Source organism: Oncorhynchus tshawytscha, unplaced genomic scaffold (assembly GCF_018296145.1).
Source record: "Oncorhynchus tshawytscha isolate Ot180627B unplaced genomic scaffold, Otsh_v2.0 Un_contig_15452_pilon_pilon, whole genome shotgun sequence".
Taxonomy (NCBI): Eukaryota; Metazoa; Chordata; class Actinopteri; order Salmoniformes; family Salmonidae; genus Oncorhynchus; species Oncorhynchus tshawytscha.
In genome coordinates, this window is record NW_024608506.1 from 29,925 (window position 1) to 45,096 (window position 15,172).

The window sequence follows — 15,172 nt, forward strand, 5'->3', positions numbered from 1 at the left end:
CCATTTGGGATGCAGATTAAGCCACAGAGGTACAGTCAGCATTGGGGATCCTGGAGTTGCTATAGTAGAATACATGAAACGCCTCGTCCACTAGTCGATGAGATTACATTCTGAAGATGATCGGTGAACTAACTCCACGTTGGTCCACGTTGGAGCTCTTGGATCGTCCAGTTGGTTGTAGAAATAACAGTCTTGGTACGTATCGAGGAGATGGAGGAAAAGGCAGGTTTGAGTCGGGTTCTATCTCAGTTCATCATCACGTTCTTCACAACCATATTGGAGGAGAAGGTCGTCGTCCCCCGTCCCCGTCCCTACCCCCGACTCGGTCCTTCGATGTGAAGGAATCAAGGAAGGATGAATTGAGAAAAGAAATGTCAGAGTACGTAAAGTAACAAAAGGCATCTTATTGGTTGAGACACAGGGTCAGCTAAGGGGTCAGATGATGACTGTCTCCGTGTGATAGGCTGAGTAGGAGAATGAGGTGTGTTTGTGGGCGGAGCCGGAAGAGGGCTGGTTTATAGGGGTGGAGGAGGAGGAGGAGGAGGAGGAAGAGGTGGAGGGGGAACAACTAGCCCAGCGTGACGGGGGCGGCGGTTGGCTGGACAGGCCGGACGAGAGAAATTCTTCTGGACTGATGAGGAGCTGGATGATACTTTACACTCCTGAGGAAAGAGAGAGAGAGAGAGCGGGGAGAGAGAGAGGGGAGAGAGAGAGGGAGAGACAGAGAGAGAGAGAGACAGAGAGAGAGAGAGAGAGAGAGGGGGAGAGAGAGAGAGGGGAGAGAGAGAGAGAGAGAGAGAGAGAGGGAGAGAGAGAGAGGGGGAGAGAGAGGGAGAGAGAGAGAGAGAGAGGGGAGAGAGAGACAGAGAGAGAGAGAGAGAGAGGGGGGAGAGAGAGGAGGGGGAGAGAGAGGGAGAGACAGAGAGACAGAGAGAGAGAGAGAGAGAGAGGGGAGAGAGACAGAGAGAGAGAGAGAGAGGGGGAGAGAGACAGAGAGAGAGGGGGAGAGAGACAGAGAGAGGGGGGAGAGAGACAGAGAGACAGAGAGGGGGAGAGAGAGAGAGACAGAGAGAGACAGAGAGAGAGAGAGAGACAGAGAGAGAGTCAGAGATAGAGACAGAGACAGAGACAGGGAGAGAGACAGGGAGAGAGAAACAGAGAGGGAGGGAGAGAGAGGGAGACAGAGAGAGACAGAGCGAGAGAGAGGGGGAGAGAGAGAGAGAGACAGAGGGAGAGAGAGAGAGAGACAGAGACAGGGGAGAGAGAGAGAGAGGGGGGGGACAGAGAGAGACAGAGACAGAGAGGGAGAGGGAGCGAGAGAAAGGGGGAGAGAGAGAGAGGGGGGGAGAGAGAGAGAGAGAGAGAGCGAGAGAGCGGGGGAGTGAGAGAGGGGCAGAGAGAGAGAGACAGAGAGAGACAGAGAGAGACAGAGAGAGAGAGAGAGAGTCAGAGATAGAGACAGAGACAGAGACAGGGAGAGAGAAACAGAGAGGGAGGGAGGGAGAGGGAGACAGAGAGAGACAGAGGGAGAGAGAGGGGGAGAGAGAGAGAGAGACAGAGGGAGAGAGAGAGAGAGGGGGACAGAGAGAGACAGAGAGACAGAGAGGGAGAGGGAGACAGAGCGAGAGAAAGGGGGAGAGAGAGAGACAGAGAGGGAGAGAGCAAGAGAGAGAGAGAGGGAGAGAGAGAGAGAGGGAGGGAGAGAGAGAGAGAGAGGGAGAGAGATAGAGAGGGGAGAAAGAGAGAGAGGGGGAGAGCATGAGAGAGAAAGAGAATTAACAAACATTCCTCACTCCAATCAGCCATAAAAACATTATTTTGAGCAGGAACAGGCGGCTACATTTCTCCAGGTCATCTGCAGCCCTCGGCCATCGACTCTATTTCACTTCAGAACAACATTTGAGTTGGAATACTTTCCATATGATCTCCTACCTTCGTCCTCTGTAGCCCCCTTGAGCACCTAACTCTACTTCTTGGCTACTGTCAGTCTGTTGCATAGAGACGGGATACTGAGAAAGTGATACTGAAAATAATAATGATGTAACCTTTATATATCTAGGGCAAGTCCGTTTAAGAATAAATTCTTTATTTACAATGACGGCCTACACCGGGGCCAAAACCCGGACGACGCTGGGCCAATTGTGCTCTGCCCTACGGGACTCCCAATCACGGCCGGTTGTGATACAGCCTGGATTTCGAACCAGGGTCTGTAGTGGCACCTCTAGCACTGAGATACAGTGCATTAGACCGCTGAACCAGGGTCTGTAGTGACACCTCTAGCACTGAGATGCAGTGCCTCAGACCACTGAACCAGGGTCTGTAGTGACACCTCTAGCACTGAGATGCAGTGCCTTAGACCGCTGAACCAGGGTCTGTAGTGACGCCTCTAGCACTGAGATGCAGTGCCTTAGACCGCTGAACCAGGGTCTGTAGTGACGCCTCTAGCACTGAGATGCAGTGCCTTAGACCGCTGAACCAGGGTCTGTAGTGACGCCTCTACCACTGAGATGCAGTGCCTTAGACCGCTGAACCAGGGTCTGTAGTGACGCCTCTACCACTGAGATGCAGTGTCTCAGACCTCTGAACCAGGGTCTGTAGTGACACCTCTAGCACTGAGATGCAGTGCCTTAGACCGCTGAACCAGGGTCTGTAGTGACGCCTCTAGCACTGAGATGCAGTGTCCTAGACCACTGAACCAGGGTCTTTATTTTTTATTTTTTATTTTACCTTTATTTAACCAGGTAGGCTAGTTGAGAACAAGTTCTCATTTACAACTGCGACCTGGCCAAGATAAAGCATAGCAGTGTGAACAGACAACACAGAGTTACACATGGAATAAACAATTAACAAGTCAATAACACAGTAGAAAACAAAGGGGGAGTCTATATACAATGTGTGCAAAAGGCATGAGGAGGTAGACGAATAGTTACAATTTTGCAGATTAACACTGGAGTGATAAATGATCAGATGGTCATGTACAGGTAGAGATATTGGTGTGCAAAAGAGCAGAAAAGTAAATAAATAAAAACAGTATGGGGATGAGGTAGGTGAAAATGGGTGGGCTATTTACCGATAGACTATGTACAGCTGCAGCGATCGGTTAGCTGCTCAGATAGCTGATGTTTGAAGTTGGTGAGGGAGATAAAAGTCTCCAAATTCAGCGATTTTTGCAATTCGTTCCAGTCACAGGCAGCAGAGTACTGGAACGAAAGGCGGCCAAATGAGGTGTTGGCTTTAGGGATGATCAGTGAGATACACCTGCTGGAGCGCGTGCTACGGATGGGTGTTGCCATCGTGACCAGTGAACTGAGATAAGGCGGAGCTTTACCTAGCATAGACTTGTAGATGACCTGGAGCCAGTGGGTCTGGCGACGAATATGTAGCGAGGGGCCAGCCGACCAGAGCATACAGGTCGCAGTGGTGGGTGGTATAAGGTGCTTTAGTGACAAAGCGGATGGCACTGTGATAGACTGCATCCAGTTTGCTGAGTAGAGTGTTGGAAGCCATTTTGTAGATGACATCGCCGAAGTCGAGGATCGGAAGGATAGTCAGTTTTACTAGGGTAAGCTTGGCGGCGTGAGTGAAGGAGGCTTTGTTGCGGAATAGAAAGCCGACTCTTGATTTGATTTTCGATTGGAGATGTTTGATATGAGTCTGGAAGGAGAGTTTGCAGTCTAGCCAGACACCTAGGTACTTATAGATGTCCACATATTCAAGGTCGGAACCATCCAGGGTGGTGATGCTAGTCGGGCATGCGGGTGCAGGCAGCGATCGGTTGAAAAGCATGCATTTGGTTTTACTAGCGTTTAAGAGCAGTTGGAGGCCACGGAAGGAGTGTTGTATGGCATTGAAGCTTGTTTGGAGGTTAGATAGCACAGTGTCCAAGGACGGGCCGGAAGTATATAGAATGGTGTCGTCTGCGTAGAGGTGGATCAGGGAATCGCCCGCAGCAAGAGCAACATCATTGATATATACAGAGAAAAGAGTCGGCCCGAGAATTGAACCCTGTGGCACCCCATAGAGACTGCCAGAGGTCCGGACAGCATGCCCTCCGATTTGACACACTGAACTCTGTCTGCAAAGTAATTGGTGAACCAGGCAAGGCAGTCATCCGAAAAACCGAGGCTACTGAGTCTGCCGATAAGAATATGGTGATTGACAGAGTCGAAAGCTTTGGCAAGGTCAATGAAGACGGCTGCACAGTACTGTCTTTTATCAATGGCGGTTATGGTATCATTTAGTACCTTGAGCGTGGCTGAGGTGCACCCGTGACCGGCTCGGAAACCAGATTGCACAGCGGAGAAGGTACGGTGGGATTCAAAATGGATGATTGCGGCAGCTTTCCAATCCTTGGGGATCTCAGACGATATGAAAGAGAGGTTGAACAGGCTGGTAATAGGGGTTGCGACAATGGCGGCGGAAAGTTTCAGAAATAGGGGTCCAGATTGTCAAGCCCAGCTGATTTGTACGGGTCCAGGTTTTGCAGCTCTTTCAGAACATCTGCTATCTGGATTTGGGTAAAGGAGAACCTGGAGAGGCTTGGGCGAGGAGCTGCCGGGGGCAGAGCTGTTGGTCTGTAGTGACGCCTCTACCACTGAGATGCAGTGTCCTAGACCACTGAACCAGGGTCTGTAGTGACGCCTCTACCACTGAGATGCAGTGTCCTAGACCACTGAACCAGGGTCTGTAGTGACGCCTCTACCACTGAGATGCAGTGTCCTAGACCACTGAACCAGGGTCTGTAGTGACGCCTCTACCACTGAGATGCAGTGTCCTAGACCACTGAACCAGGGTCTGTAGTGACGCCTCTACCACTGAGATGCAGTGTCCTAGACCACTGAACCAGGGTCTGTAGTGACGCCTCTAGCACTGAGATGCAGTGTCCTAGACCGCTGAACCAGGGTCTGTAGTGACGCCTCTACCACTGAGAGGCAGTGCCTTAGACCGCTGAACCAGGGTCTGTAGTGACACCTCTAGCACTGAGATGCAGTGCCTTAGACCACTGAACCAGGGTCTGTAGTGACGCCTCTACCACTGAGAGGCAGTGCCTCCGGGAGCCCAGCATTTAATGCAAGGTGTCTTTTGAAAGTTCGCTGGGAGATCACATACAGAACGGTTTATAGTCTGTTATAGTGAGCTGCACTATAGTCTCCCCCTGACCTTAGAGAGACGGTTTATAGTCCCCCTGACCTTAGAGAGACGGTTTATAGTCCCCCCTGACCTTAGAGAGACGGTTTATAGTCCCCCTGACCTTAGAGAGACGGTTTATAGTCCCCCTGACCTTAGAGAGACGGTTTATAGTCCCCCTGACCTTAGAGAGACGGTTTATAGTCCCCCTGACCTTAGAGAGACGGTTTATAGTCCCCCTGACCTTAGAGAGACGGTTTATAGTCTGTTATAGTGAGCTGCACTATAGTCCCCCTGACCTTAGAGAGACGGTTTATAGTCCCCCTGACCTTAGAGAGACGGTTTATAGTCCCCCCCTGACCTTAGAGAGACGGTTTATAGTCCCCCTGACCTTAGAGAGACGGTTTATAGTCCCCCTGACCTTAGAGAGACGGTTTATAGTCTCCCCTGACCTTAGAGAGACGGTTTAAAGTCTGTTATAGTGAGCTGCACTATAGTCCCCCCTGACCTTAGAGAGACGGTTTATAGTCTGTTATAGTGTGCTGCACTATAGTCCCCCCTGACCTTAGAGAGACGGTTTATAGTCTGTTATAGTGAGCTGCACTATAGTCCCCCTGACCTTAGAGAGACGGTTTATAGTCCCCCTGACCTTAGAGAGACGGTTTATAGTCTCCCCCTGACCTTAGAGAGACGGTTTATAGTCTGTTATAGTCAGCTGCACTATAGTCCCCCTCATCATATAGCAGGCAGCAATGTAGTGGTCTGCCAACCCACATCTCTCTCATCATATAGCAGGCAGCAATGTAGTGGTCTGCCAACCCACATCTCTCTCATCGTATAGCAGGCAGCAATGTAGTGGTCTACCAACCCACAGCTCTCTCATCATATAGCAGGCAGCAATGTAGTGGTCTGCCAACCCACAGCTCTCTCATCATATAGCAGGCAGCAATGTAGTGGTCTGCCAACCCACAGCTCTCTCATCTCCCTCATCATATAGCAGGCAGCAATGTAGTGGTCTACCAACCCACAGCTCTCTCATCATATAGCAGGCAGCAATGTAGTGGTCTGCCAACCCACATCTCTCATCTCTCTCATCATATAGCAGGCAGCAATGTAGTGGTCTACCAACCCACATCTCTCTCATCATATAGCAGGCAGCAATGTAGTGGTCTGCCAACCCACATCTCCCTCATCATATAGCAGGCAGCAATGTAGTGGTCTGCCAACCCACATCTCTCTCATCATATAGCAGGCAGCAATGTAGTGGTCTGCCAACCCACATCTCCCTCATCATATAGCAGGCAGCAATGTAGTGGTCTGCCAACCCACATCTCTCTCATCATATAGCAGGCAGCAATGTAGTGGTCTGCCAACCCACAGCTCTCTCATCTCTCTCATCATATAGCAGGCAGCAATGTAGTGGTCTGCCAACCCACAGCTCTCTCATCTCTCTCATCATATAGCAGGCAGCAATGTAGTGGTCTGCCAACCCACATCTCTCTCATCTCCCTCATCATATAGCAGGCAGCAATGTAGTGGTCTGCCAACCCACATCTCTCTCATCTCCCTCATCATATAGCAGGCAGCAATGTAGTTTATACATTACAGAAGACTAAAATATAACAAACAACTGTTTGACATAGAAACACCAGATTTTCATTAAGTAAAAAAAAAATGTTTATGAAATTATGAAAAACATGAATAACATTCCACCCATGAGGCTTTTGGTAATTGACTGCAGGACAGCGCCTCATACAGACCCAAAGCTAATCTGTCCTTGATCAAGATGACATGAACAAATATTCCAGTCAGAGCGATGACCATCTCATTCTGAGCTTCTAGTTCCACTGTATTCTCTCTCTCTCTCTGATGACCATCTCATTCTGAGCTTCTAGTTCCACTGCATTCTCTCTCTCTCTCTGATGACCATCTCATTCTGAGCTTCTAGTTCCACTGTATTCTCTCTCTCTCTCTGATGACCATCTCATTCTGAGCTTCTAGTTCCACTGTATTCTCTCTCTCTCTCTGATGACCATCTCATTCTGAGCTTCCAGTTCCACTGCATTCTCTCTCTCTCTCTGATGACCATCTCATTCTGAGCTTCCAGTTCCACTGCATTCTCTCTCTCTCTCTGATGACCATCTCATTCTGAGCTTCTAGTTCCACTGTATCTCTCTCTCTCTGATGACCATCTCATTCTGAGCTTCTAGTTCCACTGCATTCTCTCTCTCTGATGGCCATCTCGTTCTGAGCTTCTAGTTCCACTGCATTCTCTCTCTCTCTCTGATGACCATCTCATTCTGAGCTTCTAGTTCCACTGCATTCTCTCTCTCTCTCTGATGACCATCTCATTCTGAGCTTCTAGTTCCACTGTATTCTCTCTCTCTCTCTCTCTCTGATGACCATCTCATTCTGAGCTTCTAGTTCCACTGCATTCTCTCTCTCTCTCTCTCTCTCTGATGGCCATCTCATTCTGAGCTTCTAGTTCCACTGCATTCTCTCTCTGATGACCATCTCATTCTGAGCTTCTAGTTCCACAACATTCTCTCTCTCTCTCTGATGACCATCTCATTCTGAGCTTCTAGTTCCACTGCATTCTCTCTCTCTCTCTGATGACCATTTCATTCTGAGCTTCTAGTTCCACAACATTCTCTCTCTCTCTCTGATGACCGTCTCATTCTGAGCTTCTAGTTCGACTGCATTCTCTCTCTCTCTCTCTGATGGCCATCTCATTCTGAGCTTCTAGTTCCACTGCATTCTCTCTCTCTCTCTCTGATGGCCATCTCATTCTGAGCTTCTAGTTCCACTGCATTCTCTCTCTCTCTCTGATGGCCATCTCATTCTGAGCTTCTAGTTCCACTGCATTCTCTCTCTCTCTGATGACCATCTCATTCTGAGCTTCTAGTTCCACTGCATTCTCTCTCTCTCTCTGATGACCATCTCATTCTGAGCTTCTAGTTCCACTGCATTCTCTCTCTCTCTCTGATGGCCATCTCATTCTGAGCTTCTAGTTCCACTGCATTCTCTCTCTCTCTGATGACCATCTCATTCTGAGCTTCTAGTTCCACTGCATTCTCTCTCTCTCTCTCTCTCTGATGGCCATCTCATTCTGAGCTTCTAGTTCCACTGCATTCTCTCTCTCTCTGATGGCCATCTCATTCTGAGCTTCTAGTTCCACTGCATTCTCTCTCTCTCTGATGACCATCTCATTCTGAGCTTCTAGTTCCACTGCATTCTCTCTCTCTCTGATGACCATCTCATTCTGAGCTTCTAGTTCCACTGCATTCTCTCTCTCTCTCTCTGATGACCATCTCATTCTGAGCTTCTAGTTCCACTGCATTCTCTCTCTCTCTCTGATGGCCATCTCATTCTGAGCTTCTAGTTCCACTGCATTCTCTCTCTCTCTCTCTGATGACCATCTCATTCTGAGCTTCTAGTTCCACTGCATTCTCTCTCTCTCTCTGATGGCCATCTCATTCTGAGCTTCTAGTTCCACTGCATTCTCTCTCTCTCTCTCTGATGGCCATCTCATTCTGAGCTTCTAGTTCCACTGCATTCTTCTCTCTCTCTCTGATGACCATCTCATTCTGAGCTTCTAGTTCCACTGCATTCTCTCTCTCTCTCTCTGATGGCCATCTCATTCTGAGCTTCTAGTTCCACTGCATTCTCTCTCTCTCTGATGACCATCTCATTCTGAGCTTCTAGTTCCACTGCATTCTCTCTCTCTCTCTGATGACCATCTCATTCTGAGCTTCTAGTTCCACTGTATTCTCTCTCTCTCTCTGATGACCATCTCATTCTGAGCTTCTAGTTCCACTGTATTCTCTCTCTCTCTCTGATGACCATCTCATTCTGAGATTCTAGTTCCACTGTATTCTCTCTCTCTCTCTCTGATGACCATCTCATTCTGAGCTTCTAGTTCCACTGTATTCTCTCTCTCTGATGGCCAATCTAATAGGTCTGCTAATCACTGACTGACTCTCATGCTTTCAAAAACATTTACATTACATTACAGCAGTTTCATTTAAAGGGAGGTTTCATTCCTGGGGGGGGGCTCAGAGGCAGCTGGCTGGCTGGAGATAGAGGGGGGGCTCAGAGGCAGCTGGCTGGCTGGAGATAGAGGGGGGCCCAGAGGCAGCTGGCTGGCTGGAGATAGAGGGGGCTCAGAGGCAGCTGGCTGGCTGGAGATAGAGGGGGGCTCAGAGGCAGCTGGCTGGCTGGAGATAGAGGGGGCTCAGAGGCAGCTGGCTGGCTGGAGATAGAGGGGGGCTCAGAGGCAGCTGGCTGGCTGGAGATAGAGGGGGGCTCAGAGGCAGCTGGCTGGCTGGAGATAGAGGGGGGGGCCCAGAGGCAGCTGGCTGGCTGGAGATAGAGGGGGGCTCAGAGGCAGCTGGCTGGCTGGAGATAGAGGGGGGCTCAGAGGCAGCTGGCTGGCTGGAGATAGAGGGGGCTCAGAGGCAGCTGGCTGGCTGGAGATAGAGAGGGGGGGCTCAGAGGCAGCTGGCTGGCTGGCTGGAGATAGAGGGGGGCTCAGAGGCAGCTGGCTGGCTGGAGATAGAGGGGGGCCCAGAGGCAGCTGGCTGGCTGGAGATAGAGGGGGGCTCAGAGGTAGCTGGCTGGCTGGAGATAGAGGGGGGCTCAGAGGCAGCTGGCTGGCTGGAGATAGAGGGGTGGGTGGGGGGCTCAGAGGCAGCTGGCTGGCTGGAGATATTTCTGTAATTACACAACACAGGACCAGAAACCTTTCGCTTCCAACTGAGAGTTAGGGTGAGAGAGAGAGGGGGAGCAAGAGAGAGAGAGGGGTGGGGCAAGAGAGAGAGAGGGGGGTGAGAGTGAGAGAGGGGGAGCAAGAGAGAGAGAGAGGGGGTGAGAGTGAGAGAGGGGGAGCAAGAGAGAGAGAGAGGGGGTGAGAGTGAGAGAGGGGGAGCAAGAGAGAGAGAGAGAGAAGGGGGAGTGAGAGAGCGAGAGAGCGAGAGAAAGAGGTGGGGAGCAAGAGAGAGAGAGAGGTGGGGTGAGAGTGAGAGAGCGAGAGAGAGGGGGTGAGAGTGAGAGAGAGGGGGAGCAAGAGAGAGAGAGGGGGGTGAGAGTGAGAGAGGGGGAGCAAGAGAGAGAGAGAGGGGGGTGAGAGTGAGAGAGGGGGAGCAAGAGAGAGAGAGAGGGGGGGTGAGAGTGAGAGAGGGGGAGCAAGAGAGAGAGAGAGAGAAGGGGGGGAGAGTGAGAGAGCGAGAGAGCGAGAGAAAGAGGGGGAGCAGAGAGAGAGAGAGAGGTGGGGTGAGAGTGAGAGAGCGAGAGGGGGGAGGGAGAGTGAGAGTGAGAGGGGAGGTGAGAGTGAGAGGGTGAGAGAGAGAGAGAGAGAGCGAGAGAGGGGGTGAGAGCGAGAGAGAGAGAGGGGGGGTGAGAGGAAAGGGGGGTGAGAGTGAGGGGGTGAGAGAGAGAGAGTGAGAGAGAGAGGGGTGAGAGTGAGAGAGAGGGGGTGAGAGAGAGAGAGAGAGGGGGAGCGAGAGAGAGAGGGAGGGTGAGAGTGAGAGGGTGAGTGAGAGAGAGAGGGGAGCGAGAGAGAGAGGGGGTGAGAGCGAGAGAGAGGGGGTGAGTGAGAGAGAGAGAGGGGGAGCGAGAGAGAGAGGGGGGTGAGAGCGAGAGAGAGAGAGAGGGGGGGAGAGTGAGAGAGTGAGACTAAAGATGAAACGGTTGGATTTGGAGGTTAGAGTGTCTTCCTGCCAAGTTAACTTCTTGGTTCCTTTGTTACAAGGCTGTTTAAAGTGAAATGGGCCACATTGCAGCCAACCAGGAGGCTTTGGCCTCTGTCCTTCTGCACATAGCCGAAATAAACACCATTCCCGCGGTGTTGTCCTCAGACTAGGATAATCAGGAAGGATTTCACAACGGAATGTGTGTGAGGTCCCCTTTAACCTGGAGTGTACTACCGTCAACCAGGACCCATAGGAACTAGGGGACCGTCAACCAGGACCCATAGGAACTAGGGGATCATCAACCAGGACCCATAGGAACTAGGGGACCGTCAACCAGGACCCATAGGAACTAGGGGACCATTAACCAGGACCCATAGGGACCATTAACCAGGACCAATAGGAACTAGGGGACCATTAACCAGGACATATAGGAACTAGGGGACCATTAACCAGGACCCATAGGAACTAGGAGACCATTAACAAGGACCCATAGGGACTATTAACCAGGACCCATAGGGACTAGGGGACCATTAACCAGGACCCATAGGGACTAGGGGACCATTAACCAGGACCCATAGGGGCCATTAACCAGGACACATAGGGACCATTAACCAGGACCCATAGGAACCATTAACCAGGACACATAGGGACCATTAACCAGGACCCATAGGAACCATTAACCAGGACCCATAGGGACCATTAACCAGGACCCATAGGAACCTTTAACCAGGACACATTGGGACCATTAACCAGGACCCATAGGAACTAGGGGACCATCAACCAGGACCCATAGGAACTAGGGGACCATCAACCAGGACCCATAGGAACTAGGGGACCATTAACCAGGACCCATAGGAACTAGGGGACCATTAACTAGGACCCATAGGAACTAGGGGACCATTAACCAGGACCCACAGGAACTAGGGGACCATTAACCAGGACCCACAGGAACTAGTGGACCATTAACCAGGACCCATAGGGACTAGGGGACCATTAACCAGGACCCATAGGAACTAGGGGACCATTAACCAGGACCCATAGGGACCATTAACCAGGACCAATAGGAACTAGGGGACCATTAACCAGGACCCATAGGAACTAGGGGACCATTAACCAGGACCCATAGGAACTAGGGGACCATTAACCAGGACCCATAGGAATTAGGGGACCATTAACCAGGACCCATAGGAACTAGGGGACCATTAACCAGGACCCATAGGAACTAGGGGACCATTAACCAGGACCCACAGGAACTAGGGGACCATTAACCAGGACCCATAGGGACCATTAACCAGGACCCACAGGAACTAGGGAACCATTAACCAGGACCCATAGGAACTAGGAGACCATTAACCAGGACCCATAGGAACCATTAACCAGGACCCATAGGAACTAGGAGACCATTAACCAGACCCATAGGAACCATTAACCAGGACCCATAGGAACCATTAACCAGGACCTTGTTACTCCTTATCTCCACGTTGTCTCCGTTTGTTACGGGCTTTGAGCTGGTTCGTGACAACCAGGACCCATAGGGACTAGGGGACCATCAACCAGGACACATAGGGACCATTCTGGGATGCAGATGTTGCCACTTAAATGTGTTAGAGAGCCTGAAGAAGTTTGATCAACAAGTCAAACTATTCCACAGAATAAACACAATGTGTGTGTGTGTGTGTGTGTGTGTGTGTGTATTCATGCGTTTTAACAGTGTACTCACCTGCATGGTTAGCCTTGTCTCTCTGTGGGAGCTGGTCAGCTGGCTGTGGTGAGTGTGTGTGGGAGGAGTGTCCAGAGGCAGGGCCTGACTGATCCCAGTAATCCTTATCCATCATCTCCTCCAGAAGATCCATGAGTTCCTCTTCCTGTCTGGGGCTGGGACCAGGGTTAGGGCTGGGGCTGAGACGGGGGCTGAGACCAGGGTTAGGGCTGGGGCTGAGACCAGGGTTAGGGCTGGGGCTGAGACCAGGGTTAGGACTGGGGCTGAGACCAGGGTTAGGACTGGGGCTGAGACGGGGGTTGAGACCAGGGTTAGGGCTGGGGCTGAGACGGGGTTGAGACCAGGGTTAGGGCTGGGGCTGAGACCAGGGTTAGGACTGGGGCTGAGACCAGGGTTAGGACGGGGGGCTGAGACCAGGGTTAGGACGGGGGCTGAGACCAGGGTTAGGACGGGGCTGAGACCAGGGTTAGGACTGGGGCTGAGACCAGGGTTAGGACTGGGGTTGAGACCAGGGTTAGGACTGGGGTTGAGACCAGGGTTAGGGCTGGGGCTGAGACCAGGGTTAGGGCTGAGGCTGGGTCCAGGGTTAGGGCTGGACTCAGTGGGTTGGGTATGGTTCTGGTACCGCTGGCTCCAGGCAGTGTTCTCGTAGCTCTTCAGGATCCTCTCCACAGCGCCGTAATTAGACCTGGAGTCAGATGGACGTAACGCAGCCAGAGTCAGGGGCTTCCAGGGCTGGTCGCTCATTACACCACGGAGTCCTGACCCCCCCAGGCACACGGAGTCCCGACCCCCCAGGCACACAGAGTCCTGACCCCACAGATCCAGCTTTAAGGATGTCCTGTGTTGTGGTTGGGCGACTCCCAGGTCGCTGGGGCGCTGGGCATGACTTAACGGAATGAGGCCTCGCTCCTTGGGCCTTGATGTCCCTCTTCGGACTGGCACTCACCTCTGGTCCTGGAGCCGTGTGTGTAGTCTGGGCAGGCTGCTTGTATTCACTAGAGATGGACCTGTGCAGTGTGGACTTAAACAGGCTGTTGGGGGGTCCAGCTTTGTGTTTGACCTCAGGGCAGCGTGTTGCCGGGTTAGAAGGCATGTTCCTAAACGCAACTTCTGGGCGTTGGGGTGAAAGGTCAGAGGTGGCAGGGGGGTCAAAGGTCCTGACGGTGACCCCTGGATGAGGGTCAGATGGGGGCAGGGCCTGGCTCAGTTTGATCCCTGAACTCAGCTTCTGAGCTGTGATGTCACAGATCACCTCCTTCTGTCTGACCTCTGTGGCGTGCCGTGGCGGGAGGTCAATGTTCGTCTCCCTGGTGACCCCGTGTGTGACCTCGCCACATACCGTCGTACCGTCTGGTACGCCCCTTTAGAGACACCCGCTGATGTAAAACTGTCCTCTACATCATCGTCCTCCATCCCTCGACCCATCTCAGCTTGGAAGAGTGTCCTGTTAAACTCAGCAGTGGCCTGTTCCAGCATCATATTCCTACTGTGGCCTGGAGGGTTGGAGCCTGGAGGGTTGGAGCCTGGAGGGTTGGAGCCTGGAGGGGGTAACTCTAAGGTAAGGTCAAGACAGATGTGTGAAACTGCTAGGTCTTTGTTTCCAGGTTGTATATGACTCTCTCTCTCAGGGCTTCTAGGACTTCTAGGTTTCTCAACGGGCCTGTAGTCGTGGATCAAGTCCTTCTCAGCAGCACTCACTATGTTGACTTCAGACAGGCTCTTCTGGACAGGCACGTAGGTGGACGACTTGCTGCTGCCGAAGCGGCTCCCGTCACAGGACCAGCGGTTGTGGCAACAGCCCACGTTGCAGTGGGAGTTAAAGGGAACAGCGCAGGTGGTAAACCCCGCCTCCGTCAGAACTTTCCCCTCGTTCTCCTGCAGCATCGCCTCGAACTTCCTCACTATCGATGGGCTGCTGCTGCACTTCCTGTCTAACAGGAGACAGGGGCTGTGGCACTTCCTGCCTGAGCCACTGAGGGATTCTGGGACGTGTAGTTGTAGTTCAGGGGAGGGGCTGGCGAGGTACCATGATGTTGTCCGAGGAGGGATAGGAGGGGGGAGCGGAGGTGCTTCTCTCTCCCTCTCAGAGGGCTTGGATGTGGGGTCCTTTAGGTGACTGGGGCCCCTGTCGGGGTCCTTGAGGTGACTGGGGCCCCTGGCGGGCTCCTTGAGGTGACTGGGGCCCCTGTCGGGCTCCTTGAGGTGACTGGGGCCCCTGTCGGGCTCCTTGAGGTGACTGGGGCCCCTGTCGAGGGCTCCTTGAGGTGACTGGGGCCCCTGTTGGGCTCCTTGAGGTGACTGGGGCCCCTGTCGGGGTCCTTGCGGTGACTGGGGCCCCTGTCGAGGTCCTTGCGGTGACTGGGGCCCCTGTCGGGGTCCTTGCGGTGACTGGGGCCCCTGGTGGGGTCCTTCCTGATGGACAGCCAGTTCTCCTCTTCCAGGGCCCTGAGGTCAGCTACCAGCTGCGTCAGGTTGAAGGCAGGGTCCTCCATTCTCTCTCTGGTCGTAACATGATCCACCTCGGGAAATACGAGGACTCGATTCGACCCCTTAAGGCAGAGGGAATCAAAACACAGAGAGAAAGCAAAAGGTCATTACATTACTAAAATACAGCGAGCATCTAAACTATTTC

General features: G+C 52.3%; 1 protein-coding gene across 1 annotated transcript; it reads right to left on the reverse strand.

The window, feature by feature from the left end:
• Positions 1-303: 303 nt before the first annotated feature.
• On the reverse strand, positions 304-14,987 carry LOC121843576. The gene is made up of 2 exons (XM_042313305.1): positions 12,538-14,987; positions 304-662 (listed from the first exon to the last, which is right to left on the reverse strand). The coding sequence occupies exon 1, from the start codon at positions 14,422-14,424 to the stop codon at positions 13,789-13,791; it is 636 nt and encodes a 211-aa protein (XP_042169239.1). The 5' UTR covers positions 14,425-14,987; the 3' UTR covers positions 304-662; positions 12,538-13,788.
• Positions 14,988-15,172: the final 185 nt, after the last annotated feature.

Excerpts from the sequence above, each read along its gene's own strand:
- LOC121843576 (XM_042313305.1), bottom strand. The coding sequence starts at position 14,424 with ATGCTGCAGGAGAACGAGGGGAAAGTTCTGACGGAGGCGGGGTTTACC.